General features: G+C 34.9%; 1 protein-coding gene and 1 long non-coding RNA gene across 2 annotated transcripts in view; one reads left to right on the top strand and one right to left on the bottom strand.

Moving 5' to 3' along the window:
- Positions 1–23,126, bottom strand: part of pax3b (paired box 3b) — a 103,399-nt gene that overhangs the window by 16,023 nt on the left and 64,250 nt on the right. Inside the window, exons 6-7 of the mRNA XM_063044915.1 lie at positions 20,638–20,803; positions 16,409–16,623 (exon numbers count right to left, since the gene is read on the bottom strand). Of these exons, the coding sequence (XP_062900985.1) occupies positions 16,409–16,623; positions 20,638–20,803 (381 nt within the window). The remainder of the gene's footprint in view (positions 1–16,408; positions 16,624–20,637; positions 20,804–23,126) is intronic.
- Positions 1–23,126, top strand: part of LOC134344810 (uncharacterized) — a 101,347-nt gene that overhangs the window by 43,222 nt on the left and 34,999 nt on the right. The window contains exon 2 of the long non-coding RNA XR_010017528.1: positions 8,542–8,732. This is a non-coding gene — a long non-coding RNA (uncharacterized LOC134344810). The remainder of the gene's footprint in view (positions 1–8,541; positions 8,733–23,126) is intronic.

Raw genomic sequence — 23,126 nt, 5'->3', positions numbered from 1 at the left:
TAAAAGGTTAACTGTTTCTCTTTCCACATATGCTGACTGGCCTACAGAGCCTTTTCAGCATTTTCTGTATTTAGATAAGTTTACAAATTTCTTTGCTTGGCCATACAGCTGACATAAGGTTACGAAGTATGAGTATATAAACTTAACATAATCATAAATTTCTCTATGTGCATGAATTGGTGCATTGTTGTAAGGGTTTATAAAACTAATTATCGAAGTTACTTCTAGGAGAATGACTACAAAAAGTACTTTACATAGATCACAATAATTTTACGTAGATCACCATAGTAAAATTAAATCTGTCTATAAACTAAATCACAATCCTAAAGTGAAGTCAATAATATGTATCAATTATTCCTGAATCTCAATTTCAAATATCACTCTGATCACCCTGGTAGAGCAACTGGTAACACTACTTTGCTGGTAACACTACTTTGGTTTTTTTTATAATAAAACTCACATGACATACATTTATTGAAAAGAGGGCAACCATCAATTTAATATGAATTTTGTTTTTCAAAGTACATGTTACCATATTATTTTGTCTTCAGTTTGTAACACAACATCTAAGTACTTGAGTTATATGTAAATTTGAGAAATCAAATGAAATCTGTTTGGTGACCTTTTGTAACTTCAAATTCAGAACGTACATATCTGATGGTGCACCAGCGCATCCAAATGAGTTACTGGCAAAGTGAAGTTTTCTAGTTTCCTTATCAGAGGCATTTCAATTTTTTATTCTCTTAAGCTCATATGGTCTCAATCATTAACTTTCATAATATTTTCTTATGTAAAAACATTACAATGAACTATGCCTGCACAATGCAGGAAAAGGATTTTCTGCCATTGTATCATTTTACATTTTTAATATATCCATTATGGCTGTTATATAACTTAAATGTGTATCTGTTTGGAATAAGTCAAAATATGTCTATGTAAAGAAATAAGCACGTATGTTAACCCTGTGTTAAAGAAAAATAAAGAGGAAAATTGTTAGCATGAAATTTACATTAATGTAGACACTTAATCCATTTCAAAACTAGATGGAATTGCTTAAAATAAAACTACAGAAGTTTCAAGAATATAACTTTGAAAAAATAATGATTAAATATTAATCTCATCAAAGAAGTATGCTTCGTTTCTCATGTTATAAGCATAAAATAAATTTTACTTTAAATGGCTTTCTTAACTTTAATTTTATATTCACTATTATCATCTTTCAGTTTAGTAATTTGTTGGTAAGAAAATAAAACAATGGTGAAAATGGCGAAATGACAAACAGATTTCTGTATTTAATGTCAGAGCATTGAATGTTAAACTAAGGAATTGATTTTTGTGAACATTAGTTGAACAAGACCTGGTGAATTCCTGTAAGCCAGAAATATCCTATTATAGGGAATCTGTTAGAACACACAGAGGAGCAGGAGTAGGCTTCCTGTCCTCCCAAGTCTACTCTGACGTTCAATGAGATCATGGGTGATCTGAGTCTAACCTCAATTCCATATACCCACTTAACCCTAGAACTCTCACACTGCACGCTTATCAGATATTTAACCATACTTGCCTTTGCGGAAAAAAAGTTCCAAATACTCATAAACTTCTTAGAGAGAAAAAAAAGTCTCTTCCCTACATGGGTAACTACTTACCTTTAAATAGTGAACCCTATTTCAAGATTCTTCCACAAGAGAAAACATTCTTTCCATATCCACCCTATAAAGGTCCCTCAGTGTCTTATAGGTTTTAGTAAAGTCTTCTCCTGGTCTTCAATATCTCAGCCATGTTTCATAAGGGAATTCGTCCATTCAAGGTATTAGTTAAGCAGATCTCCTCTGAATCACTTTCAGTGTATTAACATCCATCCTTAACTCGGAAAAGCAATCCTGTACATGTAATCTAAAAGTAGCCTCAGTGATGCCCTAGATTACTGAAATATAATGTCCCTACTTTTGTATTCAGTTCCCTACCAATAAACAATAACATTTTATTGACTTTCTTCTATACTTACTATATCTGCAAAATTGCCTTCTGCAAATCATGCTGTAGGACACCAAGATACTTCTGTATCTCAAAGAATTGCAAACTCTCACTATTTGGATCATATGCTTTGTTATTATTTCTTCTCTGACCAAAAATTAACAATTGCAAATTTTCCCAGATTGTACTCCATTATCTGTTCATTACCCACTTACGTAACCCTTAGTCCATCCTTCTGACTTGTACTTAAATTTGTCCAGTTATTTTAGGTTTGATACTGTGTCTATCTTGAACCTTTGTAGTTAATCACATGCTCAGAGCCCTTCCCTTGGAAATATTCATTTCATTGGAATGTACTGTATTTATTCTGCATATTCTGGAAGATCTTGATTGACAGATTCCTTAACATAATGAACTATTTCATTGACTGTGCTTCCACACCCTCATAAATGCCCTTATTTAAGTTAAAAGTTCTGGTCTGCACCCAGTCTTTCCTCAAACTGAAAGCACAATTTGTTCATGTTACGATCATTTCCAACTTGGGGTGCCTTCACAATGAGCTAACTAATAAATTAATTCTATTTTATTGCACAATAATGGGCCAAATATAACACTAGAGAAATAATACAATGAAGATATACCAAGGAAGACGAGTTGTAGTTGTGAGGAAATGCTCAGGTATTCTGTTGAGATCTTACAGAGTTTTGCAAAAGAGTCAAAAGTTTAGAAAGGGTAAAATGTGAATGCCTGACTCAAAATCTGTCACTGTGAGCATTAACTCAGGATATCCCACACATCAACCCACCCCAGGGAGATAAAAGATTCCCTTCAAAATTCTTGTAATATTTCTAAAGGTAATTTGCATTTTTCTGATGCCTAACAGTGTTGAATGTTAATCCAAGGAGATCCCTGACATCCAGTAGCTCTGATTCAGTCATGACTGAAATGCCAATCATTTCATCACACAGGAAGCATTGGTAAACTTTACATAGAATATTAAATAAGCATTACACTATATTATATCAATAAAATTACTTCTTTAAAGTCAGGCAGTTTGTTAACCAGCAAATTATGACTTAGCAAGCCAACATAATGTCCCTTAGTTCTCCAGATATTTATATAATCACGCAATTTCTTTGAAAAGGCCTTCATATCAGTTCAAGTGATTTCAGCTTTCTGCTAAAAAAGTAAACAGCACGGCATATGAAGATAGAATCACTGACAGCAATAATTAGGTTTGCACTTATACAATATTCTTGCATGACAATCCAAAGTTTTTATCAGTTGCAAGAGTGGAGAGCACTGAAAGATTTGCTGGTTTTAACCACTCTAAAATCCAAGCCATTACTCTAATGGTTGGTGGAATAGTAACAAGTGGTAACATTGACTGGAATACAGTTTGAAGAACAGGAGAAGAAATTAGAATAAATTTCTTGTAAATATAAAGACAATTATTAGAATACGATTAGGTGGAGGTTATTGCATCATTTAAAAATAAATCATGTATGTATTTTGAAATGAAGTAAAAATGTAAGCTACAGTATTGAAAAATTCCAGTTCAAGATGTCATGTTGACAGAACAGAATGGCACTGATGACCTTTCTCCACTGCAAGCTCTACGAAAGATCAAATTCTTTAAATCACAACAAACTGCAATAATTGTTCTTATACATGCTCTGAAATTTAGCATCAATATTAAGGCCCATCAAATACAATCTGAAATGACATTTTCCCATGAAATTCCGAGAAAAATTATTTTCCAAGAAGTTATTTGCTTATAATTTCACAGGTTGCTGAAACTACTCCTAAATTTGATCTTTATTAACAAAGATGTTGGGGGGGGGGGCGTCACGTGATGACGTGGGATTGAGACGTGTAAATCTAGCTCTTCCGTAAAAAATCAGCAAAGTACTGTTTAAACAACGTAAAGTTAATAAATACTTTCCAAAAACTACTTATAAACTTCGTAAGACTACTCTACAATATGCCTCGTAAACTGCAACAGAAGAAGTCTGTTGTTGTGAAGTCGCCGCGAGATGGGAAGAAAAAAGGGCCTACTGCAGCGATGGAGCCTCGGATTCAGGTTGGAGCTCCTTCGGAGGAGACGTATTTTATCTCTGGTGTACAAGAACAGGGAGCAATGGCGGCAGTAGCGGTCACTCGGAAGAAGATGCCGGAACTGTGCATGCGCAAATCAACACAACTTAAACTACAAGAACCAACGGCCACTGCAACTGAAAGTGACTCAGAGTCAGAATTGGATTCTGCAGAGAATACAGATGAAGAGGAGGAGGAAGAACTGGAAGAGACCGGAAGTAAAGGAGATGATGGAGACATAAGAGAGGCTTTATTGCAATTAACGGCTGAACTAAGAAAATTAAGAACAGAGCTTAGAGACATGAAGATGTGCTATGATAAAGCTATGAAAAGACAGGATAAAATGGATAAGAAACTTCAGAAGGTGGAAAGAACAATGGAGCATATTAATGATAGAGTGGAAAAAACAGAAAATGATGTGTTTGTCTGGAACATGGAAAGAAATCGACTCTTGTAGAAAGTGGACGTGTTGGAAAATTTTAGTAGACATAATAATATTAAAATTGTTGGTCTTAAAGAAGGTATAGAGGGAGACAATCCAATAGAATTTTTTCAAAGATGGATCCCGAAAACCCTGCAAATGAAAGAGTAAGACCGATCAATTGAAATTGAGCGGGTACATAGAGCTCTAAGACCAAAACCACAAGATGACCAATATCCATGATCAATTTTAATAAAATTCTTAAGATTTCAAGACAAAGAAAGGATTCTACAGGCGGCTGCCCAAGCTGCCAAAAAGAGAAAAGGGCCATTGATGATAAAAGGGAAGAAAATTTTTTCTACCCTGACATAAGTTATGAACTTTTGAAGAGAAGGAAGAAATTTAATCCAGTGAAAAAAGCCCTATGGGATCACGGTTATCAATTTATATTGTGTTATCCTGCAACCTTGAAGATTTTTTTGCCTGGTGGAGAAAAAAGATTTTTTGAGGATTACCGGAAAGCGGAGGAGTTTGTGCGAGATTCTTTGAATATTCACCAGATACAAGAACAAACCCGGGGAGCGAGATGGATTGAAGATGAAGACTGGATCAAGCATTAGGCTTGTTGGATTTTTAGGTGGATGAATATATAAATATATTATTAATTCTATGAGGGAGGGGAAGAAAGGTTAAAATTTGAGGAATATTAGCTGAGAATAATGACATTAATTTTTTTTATATATATACAATTTTTTGTTACGGGGGAGCTGGAAGAAATACTGACCAATCGCTACGTTATTCATGTGTGCAAGCGTGGCAACAGCCACGACCTGCACAATGGAGGGGGGTAGTGTTGTGTATCTTTGAATGAAAAGATACACAACATTAGCGGGGCGGGTATTTTGTTTTTTCTTTTTTTGTATCTTATCTATCTTTTTTTTCTTTTTGCCTGGATGAGTGGGAGGGAAACACATAGCAACATCGTGAAGTTCAAAGAGATTCCCCAGGGAACTATGAGAGTTGAGAAGCTAAGTAATGTTTTAGATTTTAAGAGATAAATATGAAACATTTTTGAATATTTGGAGCCCTTATTTACAGCTCCGATGATGAAGATCTTGGTTCCTTGGGGAAAGTAACAAATATATATTAAATTTATTTTTAATCCCATGGAGCATGTGCAAACCTTCCAATATTCAGGCGATTCTTTTTTTTTCTTCTTTTTTTTTCTTTTCTCCCTTAGGTAGGAGTATATATCGGGGGGAGAGGGTTAAGGGGAGGGGGGAGGGTAGATATTATTTTCTCATGTATTCACTTTGAAAATTCAATAAAAATTATATTTAAAAAAACAAAGATGTTGTGAGGCATGGGGCAAATGGAGTTAGGTTACAGTATAGTTATTGAATCCTGGAACAGTATCCCATCACATCTCAAGGACATGTAGGCTGGTAGGTCAATTGGCATGGATGGGAGAATAGGTGACAAGGACAAGTAATGGAGACATGAGATCTGTCTTTGAGTCAGAATTGATTTCATGAGCTTCCATTGCTTTCTTCAACATTGTAAAGAGATATGATATAATAGCTTAAGCAAATAAAGTTCTCTGTCACTGTGCAGATACATATTGTCTGAGTCCCTATCAGGCCAAAGTTATTGAATAATTCTGAGAAATTCTAAAAAAAATCTTCCAATGATTGAAATTGTAACTTTAAGTGAGAACTACGATGATCAATAATCATATTTTTTCTCTAGGGCATTATAGCAATGCTATACACTGGCACTAGGTACAAAATAATTTAACTCAATGAATGTTAAATTTTATATTGATTTTTACAGCGGATACAGTAGGAAAGAATCTGACGTTGAAGTTTGTCACCTATAGGATTCTGATACGTAGTTGCTTTATAAAGTTTTCTGAAATTCTTGAGTTAATTGGTAGTGGTAGTAGACAAGCTAAAATAAATGGATTGAAATATGCCATCAGGAGGCAAAGAGAAAACAAAATCAGATAATACGTAACGGTAGAAAACTGAATTTGACAATGTAGCCAAAAAGTATAAACGCTGCTGGTTATGTCAACCTTATAACAATCAGTTCCTTTGAAAAATAGTAGTTACACACCATATCATTGGGCACAGGTACTCGACAGAGCTAGCTTTCATTAGCCAAGATCAATCCAAAATGGGCCCACCTTTTTTTCATGGATTACCCAGGATGAGATTGAATCAGCTACAGCTTGTCCAATTCCATGGAAGTCAATGAATATCCTACCAGAGTGTAACATTAGAGCAAAGTAAACAGTTAATTTGTTGCTAAAGCTATCTTGAAATAAAGTATTATTACTATCTATCAGCTGAATTCAAAGTAAGAGCTATTATGTGGTGACTTCAGCATTCAGGATTAAAATTTTATTATTTCTCAAAAAAACACGAATCATAGGATTCTTCAGATAAAAAAGGGAATTAATGAAAAGATTTACTGAGGTAGTCATAACGGAAAATTTGTACTCTAACATAGAAGACCATTCAGTCTAAAGCATCCATAAAAGCTCCAGGGGACAATTCCATTAATCCCATTCCTTCTCATATCTCTGTACTATTTCCAAATTATTCCATTTCACACATGTCCAGATTTTTGATATAAACTTGCACTGAGATATTTTACAATAAACAACTTCCCAGACTCACAAGAGACTGCAAACGCTAAAATCTAGAGCAACACACAAGGTGTAGGAGGAACTCGGTGAGTCAGGCACTATCAATGGAGGGAAATGGGCAGTCGAGCCCCTTCATCTGGACTTCCCTTCCAGTATGTCTATGAGATGTGGGAGGAAATAGGAGCACTCAGAGCACATACATGTCACGAATAGAAGCTGCAAACTCTGCACAGATAACACCCAGGATCAGGCATGAATCCAGCTCCCTGGAATTGTGAGACATCAGCTCTGTGACACTACCATCTTGCACTGGTGATCAAAAAGATTGGGAATTCATTTTATATCCTGCCTGATTTTCTTTTCAGTTAGCATCAATCTTACTTGTTTTTCTTTATATTTGTAATTATTACTCAGCATTTATATTCAGCTTTAGATAAGCAAATTAAAAACAACTGACAATAGGAAAAATGAAGGGATCATTTGGAAATAAGTATGTATATAAAATAATCTACATATTGTTCAATTATAAGCAAATACTTCTTTGTTTTTTATTGCTAGTATTTCAGTTGTTTGTGATGGTAGGAAAATATTTTGCATATTATTTAGCTGGTTCTGTATTTAGATTAAATGTACTGGAATATATCAGACTAGAGATATACATAGATGTACTTATCTTACTATACTGTCATTATTAACCATCTTGTGATTCACTGCTGGTAGTCTCCATTTAACCATGCTAAGGGTTAAAACAGAGCAGCATTTTAATATTGATCTCAGAAACAAAGACCCTTAGCATTAAATTTGTGAAATCAAGTTCTAATTTGAAGTAAATGAAACAGTATTGCAATGCCCACAGAGATTTTGTGAGGAAGTATTGAATTAAATTGCTCCTGACATCATTAAAATATCAGCCATTCAGTGTAATTTGAAGTGAATAAACAGTAAAATATTTCACAGCTAGCTATCATACAAAAATCCCATGGAACTGCTCGAGTCAGTGAAGGAATGCTGCTTTTAATACTAAAGCCCATCTGTAAAACCATGGACCATGTTAAGTGAATCAAATTTTCTGATGGTCGATTATATTTCATTTCTCTTTCCTCTGAACCAGAAAACTGCACTGCATTAAAAAATACATTTTATTCACAGATTAATAATCCATCTTTTGCCTCTGTGGTGCATCTTCTAGAGAATCAAATTGATAGCAAAACTATATCATATTTCATTATTTTCAGCCTAAATAAGGTCTTCCTCATACATAATATATTTTCTTGCAGTGAATTAACATTCTTGTTTCAAACTCCACTGACAGTTTTTCGATTCAGAAATGTATTATACAGGAGCTGATGACATTCTCCTTTCTGACCCTTACACATTTGCTTTCTGTCATTTACAGAACATGCTGTCAGTGGAATCCTGATAAATGCTCTTGAAGATGTCACAGCAAAGCTTGGTCTTAATGTGAAACACATGCGGGTCAGTAACCTTTCATTCATCATCAAGAGGAGGGTCAAGCTACTGCTGGATCATTGATGGTCAAAAGCAATTAACCCTTTCATTTACTATTTCTGACAAGCGCATTCAACAGTAAGTTTCTACACTTCACTGTGTTAATCGCCAATCTGCAGATTTTTTTTATATTTACTTTTACTAGCTGTTAATGTCAGGACAAACTTTGGAAGGTCAAAATAATAAAAAAATAATTATCTTTTCACACTGGTGTAGTTTTCCTGTACTTGAGATTAGGCTCTCTTGTAGAAACTGCAACATGTTAAATATTCTGTAAAGCATCTTCCCGCACTTTTTAAAATCTCAACATAAAGTAAAATTAGGTGGGTGTAAGACAGATGACCAATACAATCTCATTAGTTTTTCTCTGAATGTTAAACTGAAATACAGTATTAACCAACACAGAAAAAATGCCTGAAGAACTCAGCAGGTAGGGCAGCATCTGTACTGAGTTCCTCCAGAATTTCAGCATCTGCAGTCTTCCTTGGTTTCCCAAAACAGAGTTTTTTTTTAATTTTCTGTTGATCTCCTTCTAGATCAATTTCCTATAACTCATTAAATCATAGCCACTATGTTCTCTTACCCAATGGATCTGCTGGTTTCTCAAAACCTTTAGATTTGTTGGTCCTAATTTCCCACTAACGATAGTAGGGGAGCCCCTCCTACTCTATAATGCAGCTCTGGAGTCTTCAGAATGCCCTCAAGTACTCCCTTCATCGTTCTCACCTCTGCTATCTTTAATTGATTTTGTGATTGCATCAAAATAGTTCATATGAGCTTCATATTTTACAGTGTTTTGAACTTATATACCTCTAGCTGTGGCGCCTAATCCAAAGACACAGCCAGGTTCCCTTTTCTACACACTCTTCAGTTCCAAAACACTGAACATAATTGGAAGCTGTTTTCTATTCATAAAGGGACTGTGCTTTGAAGAAGTTCATTGCTGCTTGCTGACATGTAAACTCCATGTCTCCAGCGTAGTAGTAAAATAAAAACAAAACAAACAATGTATATAGTTCCACATAGTTATCCATAAGCACTCCACAACATTGTCTGATATTGTATGTTAATCCTACCTACTTTGCAGCACCAGTTTATTGAACAGCAATATGTAATAATAATTCAGTGACCAGTTTTACCTTCAGAGTCACTATCGAATGTAATGGACCAGCTAGGTTATTTCTATTATTCAATCTGATCATTTTCATTAATCAACATTATCAAATGGCATTAGTGACTTGTTAGTGAGTCATTTACTGCCCATTATACCACTGGGGTTTAGAGCAGCAATGAAGTTCCTCCATCTCTGGCAGTGCTTAGGGCTTTGTTCATCATGTCAGCAGCTTCCTCTCGGTTTTCACTACTGTCAGTCATGCAAGTCCCGGGTGGAGACTCAGAAATAGAAGGATTCCTCATTGCCATTACTGTAACTATTTTGTTTTACCAGTCAGGGTTGTTAGCCCTGAGCTGAACCATCGAACCTGAAGGACCCGTGACTTGATAGGCCAGATGCCTTACACTGAACAGTACTGACAATATATTTCAGCGGCATTCTGATATTCTAAGATGCATAACTGACATTCTTGTGATAAAAAGTATTTTCAACTTTTAAAGTTATCTGCCTTAGTGTTTTTATTTACAATTTGAGCATAGTATCATACTAATGCTTCCGGCGATTAAGAAAAGTCAGAATCTGAACACAGAAATGGGCAGATGCAGTAATCAGTTTCTTAATGTTTGCAGTTCGCTAGCTGCTTTTGCAAATTCAGTTGGTGTGGCATTTTGTGCAAACTTTATTTTCAGACCTCTGTAATTTCCTTCCTTGCTGATGAAAACATGGTTAAATTAGATATTAGTTAGAACCAAATTGCATGAAATAGTTGTTTGAATCTCAATTATATCATTACCCAATTAGAAGTGAAAAATTGGATTTGTCCAATACTTGAAACAAGCTATTTGCTCAAAAGAAATCGGAACTTGATATTAAATCTGCAATTGAAAAAATACAGGATGTTTACAAAAGAATATGTAAGAAAATATTCAATAGCTCTGCATCATGGAATAAAACTATTTCTCTAACTAAGTGAACAAAAATGGCATTTGAAATCAAAATGTAAAATTCAAAGACTGAATTTTACAGTAACATTCCAAATCCCGGTTCTTCCACTGAAATTTGTTACTACTGCTTCTTTTTTAAATAAATATTTCTTGCATGTACATAAATGAATGGCAGCTACAAAAGGAGGGAAAGGTATAACCTGCCCTTTTTTTTAATTAGTTACTGGGTTGAGATTTTGGTCAAAGTGCAAATCAGGTAACAAAGAGAACATTTAATGACTTAATACTTCAAAGCAATATGGCACAATAAGCAAGATTGTTTTGGATCTTGGTTCTGTCTTCAGAAAACCATGTTGCTACCATGTTTTTGAAAAAGAAAAAAGTTTGTGAAAGTTATCACAGGATGGTTTGATTAATCTTCTGTCAATCATAAGGAACTTTTTCATTACAATAAGAGGTCAGATTAATTTTAATATCCCAGCTGAAATCGTCTTATGTTTTCCAAGGTTAATCTTGACTGTCTTTGATACTTAGTTGATAAGATTTAGTTATATTTGAAGTAATCTATCCTTTCTTGGCTATTGTCTGTGCTGTAATCTCAATAAATACAACTTCTGATCAATTAAAGGATGATCGGTGAATATCAGCAGCAAGAATATTTCCAGCTCCCGACATTGGAAAGCTAACTTATCAAATCAGAAAGAACTGGTAGAAAATGTCTAGCTTCCTTTCTCTGACTTATGCTCCTGATGGAAAGAATTTGTTCTTCCATAATGAACTAAAATTTGTAGAATAAACTGGAAAATTAATTATGTATTGGGGATCACTAAGACAAGAACAATATATAAAATTCTTTCAACAAGAATTGTAATTTGGTATTGTATGTTATAGCTTTACTGCAATAGCTTGAGATATGCATTCTTTCATTCCACAGATCATAAGGCATACATCAGCAGAAACAAACTCAAGGACTCTAAGACTGGAAAGCCATTGAGAGTCTTAACCTTTCACACATAAAAACTGCATTCACATGACACTCTCAATAAGGCTGTCTTTGGAAGCTGCACAAAAGTGTTAGTTAGGGAAGGAATACAAAGAAGTTATTTTATTTTTTTTATATATTAAAAGTCATAAAGAATGTCGTTTAATGGAGACAATAATGCATCAAAGGTACAGTAAGCAGAAAGTAAAGTATCTTAAGAAATCCATTTTTTAAATATTTTAAAGAAGGCTAGAACAAAAATTATAGACATTAGCATAACTTTGAATTACAGATGATCCACATGTATTGTTCCAGCTTCAGCCTTGAGGTTTATGACATGATCTGAATGCCCTGATACTGTGCAAGCTTTGTAACTCGCTCTTGTGTACCCATGATTTGCTATGTATCACATGGAGTTGAGCTAGATCTTGTTACCTATAATATCGCTGCTTAGAAGTTAAAGGGCACTTGGTTCCCACACCAATGCAGACATAAATTTTAGATTCCTTCATGGTTTTAAAACAGTAAAAGATATTTAATCCATACAGTAATAAAACTAAACTTGATGGATTACATACCAGAAGAGGATTCTGATCAAAGAGTTATATGATATTGCAGCAAAATATATGCTTTAACAACTGCTATATTGCTATCAATGAAGAAGTCTTTTGTGGAATAATACTCAGATGTAAAACTCACTTTGAAACACAGGATCATTAGAGCATCTTGTCCAAAACTTTATAAATTATTTTTATAAAATTCTGAAAGCACAGACACTTTTTAGAAGTATCCAGAGTTTAGAATCAAAAAGTATTTTGAAAAAGAACATGAACTTAAAATCATTTATGAAGGAAATTTTATATTTGTTTGATAATTTGTCAAGTTATCTATTTCTTGGGGGAGGGAACTACACTTTAAAAAATAAATCACTGGCACATGTAAATAGAATGTTTAAAATGAAGAATGAGGCCTAATACGATTATACAATTTATGTACCATATTTGTCCCATTAGTCAGTGATGATAAAAACAACTTTGGTTCAACTCATCCTTCCTGTCAGGGTCATAAAAATAAAGGCCCTCCCTCAGAAGCCGTAAGATGAAAACAGATCGGAGACTTTCAACCTGGCACCTTGGAACAGACATTGGTTGATAACATCTACAGATGTTGAACTGCAATTTAATTCTTTATTTATTCTTCAGTTCAAAACGCACTGGGATTTATTGGCTTTAGGACAGATGCTGTGACCAAAATTTTGAATAAAGAATTATTTTCAGATGCTTGAGTTTTAAATGCAGACAGAACATGATTTTCCTCAATTATCCTTTCCTATATTCTTATGATATTAGTAGATTTGAAGGAGCAGTTAGTTTGCAGATTATTTTTAAATTCAGCTCAGCAATGATGTTGCGACAAGATTTCTTATGAAATAAAATGGCATGAGTTCAGGACAGATGCTAAAATAGTGGCCTCGAAAGTCTTCAAAGTCTAAACTAGTAACAAGTGGTTGTTCGATGTGTTCCAACTTGTTGATTCAATGGGAAAGCATGAGTTCGGCATGTAATTATAATTCATGTTTTATTTCCTAGCATTGGTCATATGTTTGCCTTCTTGCAATTTTATCTGGATAGACATGCACAAGTCCTAAATGTGTTGAAGGATGCTTTTCAAAAAAAAACAACAAACTAGGCCAAAAAAAGATGTGACTGGAGCTGGAAAAAATTTATTAAATCAAAAAGTAACTCAACTGACTTAAAACCTGAAAGGAGGAAAGACTCAACAATTCATGCAGTTTGCATAGAAAGAGAAAAAGAGTTAATGAACTGTTGAGTAACTGTAGGATTTCTCAAGTTCTTCTCCCCCATTGCTGGGTTATATGATGTAATGGGAGTTATGCATCTGCTCCAGACAAAGTAGGTCAAACCTCATCTGGAAAAATACATTCTTTTGTAACCAATTCATATTAGGGAAAGGTGTGTTGGCCTTCCAGGAAATGCTGTGCAGATTCTATAGAATTATATCGTAGTTAGGTTTAATACTATAGTTGTATTTTCTTGAGTATAGAAGATTTAAAAGTAACTGGTGAGTGATTAATAAAAGGATTTGATAGGATAGATAAAAATAACTTTGATTCTTCTGGTGTAGAATTCCAGTCAAAGTAGGTATAAATCTAATTATAGGCAACTAACATCTAATTTTATCAGGAAGTACTTAAAATGGCATAGAGAAGAGGCAAGATGTAGATCTAATTTAAAGGTAGAAGGTGCGGGTGAATTCTTTTCCAGAGTCTTTGAATTCATATATCTTTATGATTATATTGACTAAGATTTCCCATACCAAATATATATTTTCAGATATTTTGTTAAGGATCAGACATATTTCATTAAGGATTCTTTTCCAACTAGTCCATCTGTATCCACAGCATAGATACAATATGCAACACAAGACAGGGCACTGCTGTCATCATCTCACCAGAAAGATTATCTTCGTATCGTAACTCAAATTACAGTAGCAAAGCATCTCCATTGCAATGACATATTAATCAGACAGAAGTTAAGGCATTCAAGAGGGCAAAACAAATAAATGAGCTGATGATATGCAGAGCCCCTTGACTGTTTTGAACACAAGGCACTAAGAATTTCTAATTCCACTGCGACAGCAATGTGTTTGATGCTGCTACACTCTCACTTCCCAAAAGAAATTGATTAAGATGTCAATTAATTGCATGCTCTAAGCAAAAGAAACCAGGAAAGGTCCTATTTGCCCAAAGGGGGGAGTTGTTTATTCTCACTTTATAGTTTCTACCATAGTCTGAACTGTTGGATCTGGGAGTTATCAGCGTACTGCAGAAAGCGGTAAAAACATTGCGCAATTCAACTGCACATTAAATGAAGAATAAAAAGCCACAGATGCAAGCAATCATTTTGGCCCCCCTTTGTGCCATTAGAATCTCATTTTCTGCCTATTAAAATGTTCCTTACTGTTCAAGCAGTCGCGGTAACCAATGATTGGTGTGTAATTGACTATAATTGTCTTTTCACTTTTCATTTATGTCATTTCGTGCTTCCTTCTGTTCTTCAATTTATAGAATGCTTTTCAAGAAAATCATACCTTTAGCATTCTATCTCCTCACTCTGAAATGACTCCGTTTTAATTATATGTTCCAGTCCCTTGTGACCTATATTAAAAATTAACTGGTGTACATATCAAATGACACCTGTGTCCAACTTATGCTAATAAATGGAGACAGTATATTTTAATAAAATGATAATGTCTACTTTCACCAGCTGGTAATACATTTAAAAAGTTTAATGGTGCAATATCAAGTGTGGGTGATACTAGCCTAAGGTGCTATATTAGCTTGAGATGCTCTATTAAGTGAGCCTTGAGCCTGTGTGTTTCAATGAAGGGATCATTCATGACAATAGTGTCACACAAACCAACTTTATTCCCCCCCCCCCACTTTCTTATAACACTATATAAAATTAATTTCTTCTAGGATAATTTACTGACCACATAATCATGTAATATGAATGTTTTCCCATAGTAATTACATTGTGATATTAGAGCTTTAAATTTATAAACAAAAGTAGAACTTATAGCAGTTGTTTAAAAGCACGTTTTAATTTTGTCTTTGCCATTTTCCCTGATTTAACACTAATGTATGGACTCATTTTTAAACAAAATATAAGTTGATCTTAGAACATAGATCATAACAGCACAGTATAGGCCCTTCGGCCCACTATGTTGTTTTTACTACACTTTAACCTACTCTGAGATCAATCTCACCTTTCCCTCCTACATAGCCCTCCAGCTTTCTATCATCTAAGTGTTTCTTAAATGCCCCTAATCTACCTGTTTCTACCACCACCCTTGGCAGAGTACTCCATGTGCTCACTACTCTGTGTAAAAAGCTTACCTCTGTCATCCCCATATATTTATGTCCAATGATCTTAAAATTATGCCCCCTCATATTAACCATTTCTAGATCAAAAAAGCTGATGGTGAATTTCCATTTAAGATTTATTATACGTATTTTAAGAGGAGAGGTTTTGCAAAATAATTATAAAGATATACATGTCTTACTCTGTTAAATGGCTCTAAAAGTAATGCCCCACCTAGAGTTCCAATTCTGAACTCTAGTTTATCTTAGATGGGGAATACTAAGTTTATGGGATTGTTAATTCACTTTTATAAACGTTGTCAAGAGAATATATTAGTAACTGCCAAGATTGAAATGATAGAAATACGGTCTAGAAAAAATGTTTTTAAAAATTAACCCATGTACTTAAACAACGGGGGGAAGCACGTTAGTGACTTGAATGGTAATGCACTTTAATCTATTACACAGTAACCTAAAACACACATGGAATTTCATCTTGGAAAACTGTTTGATTTTTACTTTCATTTCAACTTTATGAATTCTGCAATTAAGTCTTTGTAGCTATTCTTTATAGTGTTCTCAATATTTATCCACTTGTATGACATTTGAGTATTCCAAAAGATGACAGTGAAATAGTTGTCTTATAAATTGCCAAGGATACCAAGTACTTGAAAAAATTACTGAGCATAAACCAGCACAGTCACATGAACTGCATAAACAGATTTGGGCGATGATCTTAAATTTAGAAATCTTTCTTTAGTTTTGCCTTGGGTAGTAAACTATTTGCTTCACATATACAGTAGACAGCCTGTTCTGAATCACAAAACTGACCTGAGGTGAGAGGCCGTTGCTAACCGTTGGGTTCATAGGATTGGTAGACCCTGCTGGAGACACAAAGCTGTCTGTGTACCCTGAAAATCCATGCCTGCTGGTGGATAAGCAGTAAGCTGAACTGCTGTCTGGAGTAGAAGGGAGGCTGCTCTGGTGAACTGATGTCGGAGGCAGAGGCTGTGGCCTGTGAACTGTGTTGCTTGGATCGGAGATTGCTGAAAGCACAATAACATTTATTGTATTAGTGCTCCATCACTTTTCTATCTTAAGGAACTGCTATTCTAAGACTAAAATCTAATAAGCTCATGTATCTAGTAGCCTTTAAGACACTTTTTAGCAATTGCTACTTATTTGTTTCAGAAGTCAAAATATAGATACTTAAAAAAGAAGAATCTTCAACGAAAAGAACATGTTTTGATTTGTTCATAAATATACCTCAGTAGTATAAATTCCAGCAAAACATAGCATGTATAATATTTGGAAGGGAAAAATAATGAGAAAGCAATTTCATAGAATCTGATTAAGAACAGTTATCTACTCTACACCCTCCCCACCTTATATGTGATTGATGCTATCATTTGATCATATGATTGATATTGGTCACTAGAAATCAAAAATGATATTGAATTAAAGATGTCTTTTACTGAACCTAAAGCTTCCTTCAGTGTTCGCTTTGATGAAGCTTCATACAAAAATTATTGGTTTTATTTTTGGTAATGCTTCTTGATAAAAAGATTTGTCTCCAGTAGACTTTTTGTTATGAAGGCAGTGACTTTTTAAATAGAATGCCATCCTTCTTTTGAGATATCAAATACAAGTCATTGAAACAACCAAAACATTGTCTAAAAGCTAACCACAATGTTACTGATTTTAACATTGAAAGAAATGATACTTTCTTCTACATTTCATTGAAAAAAGAACACAAACACAAACTGCATAAACAGCACAGTAATTATCAAATCTTATATATATTCTCTTAAAACAGAGGAAATTTTTCACAAAGTGACTAGAATATTGTTATGTATTTACAAAGAAGTATGAAGTTTCTTTTTTCCCCTCAGAATCAGAATTAGGTTTATTATCACTGGCATGTGTTGTGAAATTTGTTAGCCCTTACTATCACTTCAAGTTTTTATGAAACATGTCTGAGGATTTTTATTGTATTGCTTTCCAACCTTCTGCCAATGCTTCCTGTTATTTCAGAAATGCTTCAGCCAAAGAATGTTAGTATTCTTTGCTTTGAAATCTGGAATTGGTTTAAAATCCTGTCCCAAACGATGGGACAAAAGTCTCAATTGTCTTCTGGCTGCAAAGAACATGGTTCTTTCTTTGGACTGAGTGGCTCGTGCAAGACTTTGGCGACAGCACAAAATAAGCGGCTTTCGCAAAATGACGAATGCTGCAATGAAAAATTCTGCTGATTTACCATTACTCACAAGGTTCTACCTTGTGAACAATTTCACTCCCCACAGCCACCATGGCTCATCCTATTTGCGATGGACAGGTAGAGCAAACGTTGCACTTGTACTGAAGAAAGGTGAAATTAAGTACACTGACAGGGAATAATTCCACCTGTGAACCAGACTTAGTGAAACTGTTGAAATTCTTTAAGAAGCATGGTTATGATTTTACTGCACAGAGTTCAGAGGAAACTTTCCATCATTGGAGCAATGTAAAGGATAACTTTTCCTCCCTCTAACATCATTTAAACTCTAAGTAATTGAAAGTGACACTGGGTCTCATAATGCGAAGTGTTCCATAGTCTAGTGCCAACACATTTACTGAAGAATGCTTGCATGTACACACTAAAGTGGCTTGATAGCTATTTATCATAACTAAAGGATCTTTCAATTCCGTGAAACATCTGGAAGAAATGATTGTAGCAGAAACATCAAACTGCTTTAAAGAATCATGCAGAGAAGCCTTGTAGGCAAAAAGATCAAGACAAATGGAAAAGTTTGTGTTATATGGGCATCAAAACCAAATTAAGAACAATAATTCAGCCTGTTATAGTTATTTAACAATTAAGAGAAAATATTGTGTATTACTTTTTTTCCAGTAATTTTCCAGAACAACCACATTCCAACAGGAGTTAAGGATGCACATTGGATGAAGCTTTATGTTATAGTGGGGGGGGCTTTCCGGTTTGGGTAAAAGTGTCTAAAGGAGTTGTTGTGCTAGACACTTATGATACATCTCTTTTGATATTCAGTTCTATTTAAAACAGTGGAAAAAAGGTGACTTAGTTGCTACAGGAAAATGGATGCATGACTCAAATATATCAGATGAAAAGGTGAGCAGGGCACTCGCAGACAGAAGTTAATTAACAAATTAACATGAGCGGGGTGCTGCGCTATGTGACAGCAAATAGGAATAGAATGTATAGACAGTAGTAAATAGTAGGGTGTTAAGGAATGTTCAGAAACATTTTTTCCATGAAAGCAGCAACACATTTGGCTGATGGAAACAACATATGGTGTGCTTGCCTCAAACATCAGGGCTTAGAATATAAAATTTGGTGCAGACCCAAGATGTTGCCTGGATTGGGAAACATTAGTTATGGGATAGACTAGGCTTCTCCCTTGAGTGAAGGAGACTAAGAGGTGACCTGATCGATGTAATAAAATTATATGAGGTACAGATAGGTTAGATGGTCTGAATCCTTTTCCCATGCAACAAGCAAATGTATGGATGTAGTAACTCCCCCAGGTATGAAACCTACGTGATCACCCTGAGCCAGAGTCAACCATTGATTTTTATGGTAGTGTTGAGGAAACAGGGAACCATCTATTAGAAAATAGATGTCAGCTATTTTCTAAACAGCGAGCAAGTTCAGAAATCAGAGGTGCAAAGGAACCCAAGAGTCCTCATGCAAGATTCTCTAAAGGTTAAGGGTTAACTAGCAGGTTGAGTTGGTGGTAAGGAAAGCAAATAGCGTTCATTAACATTCATTTTAAGACTAGAATATAAAATCAACGATGTAACGTTGACACTTTGGTCAGACCGCTCTTGAAGAATTGTGAGCAGTTTTGGGCCCCTTACCTAAGAAAAGATTAGATTAGAGTATTATTAGATTATGTGTTGATATTTGAGAGAGTCTAGAGGGGGATCATGAGAATGATCCTGAGAATGAAAAGGTTAATGTATGAGGAGCATTTGAAGGCTCTGAGTTTGTGCTCATTGGAATTTAAAAGAATGAGGGGAGGATCTCACTGAACCATAGATAGAGTGGACATGAAGAAGATGTTTCCTATAGTGGGGAAGTCTAGGACCAGAGGGCACAGCCTCAGATACGAGGATATCCCTTTACAACAGAGATGAAGAGGAAATTCTTTAGCCTGAAGGTGGTGAAACTTCAGACTTTATTGCCGCAGATGACTGTGAAGGCCAAGTCATTGTGTATATTCAAGGCAAAAGGTGTTAAGCTCATGATTATTAACAGCATCGAAGGTAATGGGGTGAAGGCAGAAGTATGGGGTTGAGAAGGACAATAAATTAGCCGTGATGCAGAATTGCATCAGAGCAGAGTTGATGGGCCAAATAGCCTAGTGGTTGCTCCTTTGTCTTATGGAAGGGACTGGCTGCAGAGGAATGAGGAAAGTATTCAATAATTTAAGATGCTTAAGTTGTTTGAGTATATTTAAATGTTTTAATCATTTCATGACTTATTTTTTAAGATGTCAAAACATTAGACAGTTAGCTGGACCAGAATGAGCCAGAAGTTTAATTTTTGCTTTGCCCATTACATTAAAGAAGAATTTGCCACCACACAGACCTGGCACCTAGGGATCAAGCCTTGTCTTTAAATATATATTCTGAATGGAGAAACCACAAGAGGGAAGTTCTTACTTTTCTCAATGAGCAAAGGTGATTCGGAAACATACCAGTGATTGGATATTCTAGCTAAGACAACTGGGAGCAAGAGTGCTGGCTGCTTATTAATCATACCTTTTGGGATACTGCTAAAGTTAAATTTATACCTTATTCTCTTTGATCTCTCAAGCTATTGTAACAGAGGCCATCAGAAAAAAAAATCATCTAAAATAGCAAATCATTCACTTCTTCCTTGATAATTTCACTTTTTTTGTAGTACTTATGGATAATAATTCTAAACAACTTTTTTTTAATTTATTTCAAAGCTCCTTGGTTTACTCTAAAGCACAAAAGCTTTCAATAATTATGATGATATTATTCCTTGTTAGAATATGGGTATTAAAGATTTACTTTACCCTGTGGTATTGATGTAGGTGGATAACTGGCATCAGATAGTTGGTATGGCGACAGTGCTGGCATTGCTGTGGGCGGGAATCCACCTGGAATCAAGTGATTAAATGCCAGTAGTTGATTGGCTCCTGCTTGTTTCCTCCAACGAGCTCGGCGATTGCTGAACCAAACCTAATAAATTAAATAGGATCACTGCCAGGACAATTTTAATTGAATTGGAGTACTTTTGCTATAATTATTATCATAATTAAGCTATGTTATAAACTCAAACTAATTAATAATGAACAGTATTATGCAAAATTCAGGTACAAAAATAGTAATCTTAAGATCCAATTGTTGTGAAGCGAAACATTACAATAAGCCATTTATGTTTGGAATTACATTCACTTAAAGCCATTGAAAACTAACAGATGATCCACTGACAAATCAAGCATGTCACTTTGTACACAAATTTCAAAAACACATCTTTTAAGGATTAACTTTCTTGTAAGATTTTTACTGTTATCCTGTCAGTAGACTATTCAACTAAAGCTTTTATGTTAATATGTAAACATTTTATACTTTAGTATTCGTCAAGCAGTTCTGCAAAGTTGGCATCCTTTGGCATTCCATCTGAGCCTTGTCATTTTCAGTCTGAGCTACCATTAAAATGAATTAGTGTTTTTATCAAATAGCAAGTTTGGACAAAACTCCAAGTTCACTAGGATCTGGAATGACAAATCTGAGTAAATCTTCCGTAATCAGACACTGACGCAATTTTAGTTTGTGTGCAAGTGTTAATCCAAACACTCTGAATCAGTCCAAATATACTCTTTTATGAGTAATGTGTTTTCCACAATAATATAATGGTTTGATTTGTTATTTGGCTATAAGATAGTTATGCAGAATTAAACCTGTTGAAGTTCATCAGCAGTTAACTGTCACTGGTGTTTTATTGACATACAGATGTTGTGTATGGGTTTAGAAGGAGCAAAGAATGGCAGTATAAATGTCATTTAAAAATGTTAAAATTTATTGCTAGGAATAACTCAATAAAAGTTAGCAGATTCCATGTCCCTACTGTCTGAGAAACGTTAAATTTGCAACACTGAACTGTCGTGAAGAAGTCAATGATTGACTTAAATCTGTCATTCATGCTGGGTTTAGTAAAAGATCCATATGTTAGTTGTTCTGGGGAATTTAGCAGGGAAGTAGATCACAGCAAGCCACATAAGAGATGATAGGCCTCATGAGACCAGATGAAGCTGTGAGGAATGCAAAGAAGTCATAGGGTTAAGGCTACACTGTGCCAGCTGCTGCATTAATGTGGCTTCTGCATGCTCTGAGGGGCAAGTACTTAGAAAGTGTTAGTTCTTGTACTTCACTTAGATCATTCCTTGAGTTCCGAAAGTGATATGCAGGCATAGAATGTGCTTATATTGAAGGCAAATAACAAATAAACACACAGCTGCTTTGCTATTTTCCAGCAATGTTCTGTGATATTAGATAAATAACCCCAGTATAAGATATTGCAGCATAGTGTATTGCATTGTAGAGAGATAACTAGACTTGTTAAATTATTTACATCGGCTTCCTTTTCCTTCCTATACATTTAGAAATGTTTAAACACAATGTTATAATGACACTGTTGTCTGCATTTCTCCAATAATTCGGCAAGTTGCCAATTTGTTATGTGGGCATAATGGACTGGAGTAAACTAATCAGCTTTGGAGCATCACAACTTGTGTTCTTAGTAAAATGTATTTTAAGCTGACATACACTCTTAACCAGGCTAGATAGTCAAAATCTTTATCCTAGGACACAAATGTCAAATAATAGAGGACATGCTTTTAAGATGAGAGGAAGAAAGTTTACAGGGGGTGTGGAAGGCAATTTTTTTCTACAAGAGCGTGTAGGTGACTGAAATGGGGCTGCTAGGGGTAGTAATGGAAGCAGATACAATAGGAGCGTTTAAGAGACTTTTTGAAAGGTGCATGTATATACAGGGAATTGAGGGATATGGATCATATGCAGGCAGAAGAGTTTTTGTTTAATTTTGTATTATGTTTATGCAGACATTATACGCCGAACGATCTGTTCTTGTGTTGTACTACTTAAAGACTGCTTTCCAAGCTATCTGATCCGAAAATATGTTACATATGCGCAATGAAGTTTTCTGTGATGAATATAAGTGATTTTAAAATAGGATTATTAATAACATTTCTGCGTGTCTTATGCACAATATATTTTCCTTTCTTTATTTAGTAGACTTTATAGTGCTTAAAATTATGTATTTTCCTTCCTCCTTTACTGACCAAGAAATCTTTCATGCATCTGGCTGAACAAACATCTTCATGGTATCACAGTCTCTGGGTAACAACGATCAGATTGAATTGATGTCTGACACAAAGCAGTATCGGTAAAGGGAAAATTCTTGCCACAGAAATTGCCAGGTCCCTGTAGGGAATTGCTTGAAGATCAATGGAAAGCATTATTACTTCCAGGGCAATTGCAA

The sequence above is a fragment of the Mobula hypostoma genome, chromosome 4 (genome assembly GCF_963921235.1).
Source record: "Mobula hypostoma chromosome 4, sMobHyp1.1, whole genome shotgun sequence".
In the NCBI taxonomy this organism is placed as follows: Eukaryota; Metazoa; Chordata; class Chondrichthyes; order Myliobatiformes; family Myliobatidae; genus Mobula; species Mobula hypostoma.
Note: the sequence above shows the minus strand (reverse complement) of the source record. Positions and strands in the feature narration are given on the sequence as shown.